The sequence below is a fragment of the Macaca mulatta genome, chromosome X (assembly GCF_049350105.2).
Source record: "Macaca mulatta isolate MMU2019108-1 chromosome X, T2T-MMU8v2.0, whole genome shotgun sequence".
Classification (NCBI taxonomy): Eukaryota; Metazoa; Chordata; class Mammalia; order Primates; family Cercopithecidae; genus Macaca; species Macaca mulatta.
This window is the reverse complement of record NC_133426.1, coordinates 134,479,424-134,483,882: the sequence shown is the minus strand read 5'-3', so window position 1 is coordinate 134,483,882 and position 4,459 is coordinate 134,479,424. Positions and strand designations below refer to the sequence as shown.

Sequence of the window (4,459 nt, the reverse complement as noted above, 5' to 3'; positions counted from 1 at the left end):
AGTTTTACTCTGAAAATGACAATATTCCATGAAAAAACTAAAATAATATGCAAGTGAATGGCAAAATAAAATCACATGTTCATAGATTGGAAGAGTTGGTGTTATTAAGAAGGTAATATTCCCTAAACTGATCTAATGATTCAAGGCAATCTCTATCAAAATTCCATATGACATTTGCGTAGGAATTGGAAAGTTGATCCTAAAATGCATATTGAATCACAAGGGACCCAAAATGGCCAAACCAATCTTGAAAAGGCAGAACAAAGAAGTACTCAAACTTCTTAACTACAAAATTTATTACAGAGTAACAGAAATCAATGCAGTGTGCTACCAGCATGATGATAGACATATAGATCAATGGAATAGAGCAGTAAGTCCAGAAATAAATCCAGCTGTCTCTCTATAGTCAACTGTTGTTTGAAAAAGATACTAGTCATTCTATAGGGCAAACATTATCCTTTTCAACAAATGATGCTGGAACAGCTAGATAGAACCACATTCAAAAGAATGAAGTTGGAAACTTAATGCACACCATAAATAAAAATAAACTCAAAATTAACAAAAACTAAATGTAATAGTTAAAAGTTTAAAATTCTTACAAGAAAACAAAAAGATAAATTTAAGAATCTTAAATTTTATAATGAATGCTTACATATGACACAAAATATGAACAACAAATAACAGAGAGACTGGACTACTTTAAAATTTAAAAGTTTTGTAATTTCAACAACACTAACAAAAAAGTAAAAAGAATACAAGAATAAAAGAACATGTATGTACATAATGTATCTGATAAACACTAGAGTCTTGAATGTGTAAAGAACAGTTACAATGGAATAATCAAAAAACAACCTAATAAAAAAGGAGCAAAGGGTCTGCATAGACATTTCTCCCAAGAAGGTATTAGAATGGCCAATAAGCACCTAATAAAGATTCTCAACATTGATACTTAAAGCTGAAAACCACAATAAGATAACATTTCACACACACTAGAATGCCTAGAATCATAAAGTCAGATAATGGAATTTAGAAGCATGTGGTGAAGTAAGAGCATTCCTACAGTGACTGTGGGAACGTTAAATGTCACAGCCACTTTGGAACAAAAAACTTACAGAAATTAAAATCCAATGATTTAACATAGAGTTGCCATATAACTCAGCAATTCTATTCTTAAATATATATCTAAAAAATGAAAACATAATTCCAAGGAAAAGCATGTAGAATAGTGTTTCTTGCAGCTCTGTAGGTATGATTTGCTTTCCTTGGCTTTATATCTGACCAAGTAGGGAGTACTATTGGCTCAGAGGCCCCACCCCACCCCTCTGATGCTCAAGAGACCCCGCCCCTCTGATGCTCACCAAGGACAATTGTTGCCTTGACTGGATTGTGACATAAAGGGCAATCAGCCCTCATGTTGCCTCAGCAGGCCCTGAGCCTACAGAATGGAGACAAGATTCAGAGGTTGAAGATGGGGTGTCCTGGTGGACTGAAGGCAGTATACTAACTCTACATGGGTGACAACCTGATAACTTCAGAACCCTGAAGTTTAAAAAATTCTAAAGGTGCCTGCCATCTCAGAGAGTGACATAAGTGTTCTTTCTTTATTTGGGGGAAGTCCAGGAGAGCATATTACAGCATGTTTAATCCACACGTATTAGATGTTCCTGCTGTAATTTTTGACAATGGTTCAGGACTCTGCAAAGCAGGCGTGTCTGGAGAGATTGGACCCCGCCATGTCATCAACTCCGTCTTGGGACATCGTAAATTCAACATGCCTTCGGCAAGACTTAATCAGTACTTCGTGGGGCAAGAAGCCCTGTACAAGTTTGACGCCCTACATTTGCACTACCCCATTGAGCGTGGACTGGTAACAGGATGGGATGACATGGAGAAACTCTGGAAACATCTCTTTGAGTGGGAGCTTGGAGTAAAACCCAGCCAACAGCCTGTACTCATGACCGAGCCCTCTTTGAACCCTAGGGAAATTCGAGAAAAGCTAGCAGAAATGATGTTTGAGAACTTCAGTGTGCCTGGTTTCTACCTGTCTAATCATGCAGTGGCAGCGCTCTATGCCTCTGCCTGTGTCACAGGCCTGGTGGTGGACAGTGGAGATGGGGTCACTTGCGCTGTCCCCATCTTTGAGGGTTACTCCCTGCCTCACGCAGTCACGAAACTCTATATGGCAGGGAGGGACATCACAGAGCACCTCACCCAGCTCCTCTTTGCTAACGGGTTTAACTTCCCTTGCATACTCAACAAGGCCGTGGCAAATAACATCAAAGAGAAGCTGTGCTACATCGCCTTGGAGCCAGAGAAAGAGCTACGCAAGAGTCGAGGAGAGGTCCTGGGAGCATACAGACTGCCAGATGGACATGTCATCCACTTTGGGGATGAGCTGTACCAAGTGCCCGAGGTTCTTTTTGCACCTGACCAGCTGGGCATCCACAGCCCGGGACTCTCAAAAATGGTCTCCAGCAGCATCATGAAGTGTGACACTGACATCCAGAATAAACTTTATGCAGAGATTGTACTCTCCGGGGGCACCACTCTCTTCCCTGGACTGGAGGAAAGACTCATGAAGGAAGTGGAACAGCTGGCTTCCAAAGGTACTCCCATCAAGATCACGGCTTCTCCTGATAGATGCTTCTCTGCATGGATTGGTGCATCCATCATGACCTCTATGAGCAGTTTCAAGCAGATGTGGGTCACCTCTGCGGATTTCAAGGAGTATGGGACATCTGTGGTTCAAAGAAGGTGCTTTTAAAGATCCTTGAGCAGAGGAGACATCTTTAAGCGCCAGATTACAGGAGTACCAGTGGGAGATGGCATTTTCTTCTGGGCTTCAGCATGATGTTCAATAAAAGTTTTGCCATTTCAAGTTTCAGTTTATTCTTAGTAGCACCATGATATATTGAGTCAGGTCATGAATCTTTAGGTTACTCTATTACTCTCTTATTTCCCATGGGCCTGTTAAGTTTTTTTCTCCTAAGAAAATCTTAGGTTGTATGTTGAGGTTATGTTCATAGAGAGGATTTGTAGCAAATGGTGCCTGGGACTCATACCTAGGAACTTGATTTGGTAGAATCTCAAGAATCTTTAAATTATTATCTTAGGTGGTTCTAACAGACCCAGTTTCCAGGAGAATAAATCACGAAGAAAAGTGTGGGAAAAGGAAGGAAATGAAGCAGAACCAGAAATCCTTCACTAGTCTTACGGTTCAAGTCCTTTTACCTGGTTTATCATTTAGTTAGGGCAATAGGGTTCTTGCTCTGCTGTTATGAGATCAAAAAGGCTAATTAGAATGGAAAAAAATTTGGCATAGAAATCACAATTTTCTAAGGCTTTCTAAGCTCAAGGTCTTTGTTCCCAGTTGGAGCATTAAGAATCAGTATTACTAAATTTTTGTTTTTTTAATCATTTTTAATTTCAAGGCTCTATATAACATCATTTTTATGGGTAAAACACTAGAAACAATAGTTATCAATAAAATAATCTTTGAATAAATTATGCATACAGAAATATTCTCATTAAGTTAATACATATATTAATAAATGTGATTTTATATGATTATAAGCATTTGGAGAAAAGTACAGAAGTAAAGACACCACATAGTTTATGCAACTTGAAGAAGAATGGAATGAGAGGTAATGCAGTTGGAAGGAAAGGGTGTAACAAATAAAAAAAAAAAAAGAAATTGTTATATTATAAATTTCAGCCTGAATGAAATAAAACCATTCATCTAAAAAATATAGTTTTCACATATGTACTAATCATTGCTAGCCTAAATACAACGATGAAAATTGACAAGCCCTATAGACACTATAAGTCAATTCTTTCATTTTTGTATTTATTTGAGAGAGTTGGCTTAACAGCAAACTTCTGTTTACAGGTAACTAATCAAAACCACAAAGAAATAAGACAGTGGAATAACACCTTCAAAGTGAGCTAGAAAAACTCTACTGTCAATATAGTATTATATACCCAGGAAAACCATTACAAGAAATATGGTAATAAAATAAGAGACATTTTTGAATAATAACTAAAAGTACTTACTGTCAGCAGACTATTAGCACAGAAAATTTTATAAGATTTACTTAAGGCATATAGAAATAACCCCAGAATAAGACATGTTAGAAAAAATAATAAAATTTTAAAATGCTGAAAATGGGGGTAAATTAGAAAATATTGATGGTATTTATTTATTTATTTGAGACAGAGTTTCGCTCTTGTTGCCCGGGCTGGGGTGCAATGGCGCGATCGTGGCTCACTGCAACCTCTGCCTTCTGGGTTCAAGTGATTCTCCTGCCTCAGCCTCCCGAGTCACTGGGATTACAGGCACTCACCACCACACCCAGCTAATTTTTGTTATTTTTAGTAGAGACGGGGTTTTGCCAGGTTGGCCAGGCTGGTATCGAACTCCTGATCTCAGGTGATCCACCCATCTTGGCCTCCCAAAGTG

The 4,459-nt window shown here is 38.4% G+C and overlaps 1 protein-coding gene across 1 annotated transcript; it reads left to right on the top strand.

The window, feature by feature from the left end:
- The first annotated feature begins 1,439 nt into the window (after positions 1–1,439).
- On the top strand, positions 1,440–2,878 carry ACTRT1 (actin related protein T1). The gene has a single exon (XM_015128160.3). The coding sequence runs from the start codon at positions 1,637–1,639 to the stop codon at positions 2,762–2,764; it is 1,128 nt and encodes a 375-aa protein (XP_014983646.1). The 5' UTR covers positions 1,440–1,636; the 3' UTR covers positions 2,765–2,878.
- The last annotated feature ends 1,581 nt before the right edge of the window (positions 2,879–4,459 follow it).

What these genes read in the sequence shown, in the direction of transcription:
- ACTRT1 (XM_015128160.3), top strand. Translation starts at nt 1,637, where the DNA reads ATGTTTAATCCACACGTATTAGATGTTCCTGCTGTAATTTTTGACAAT.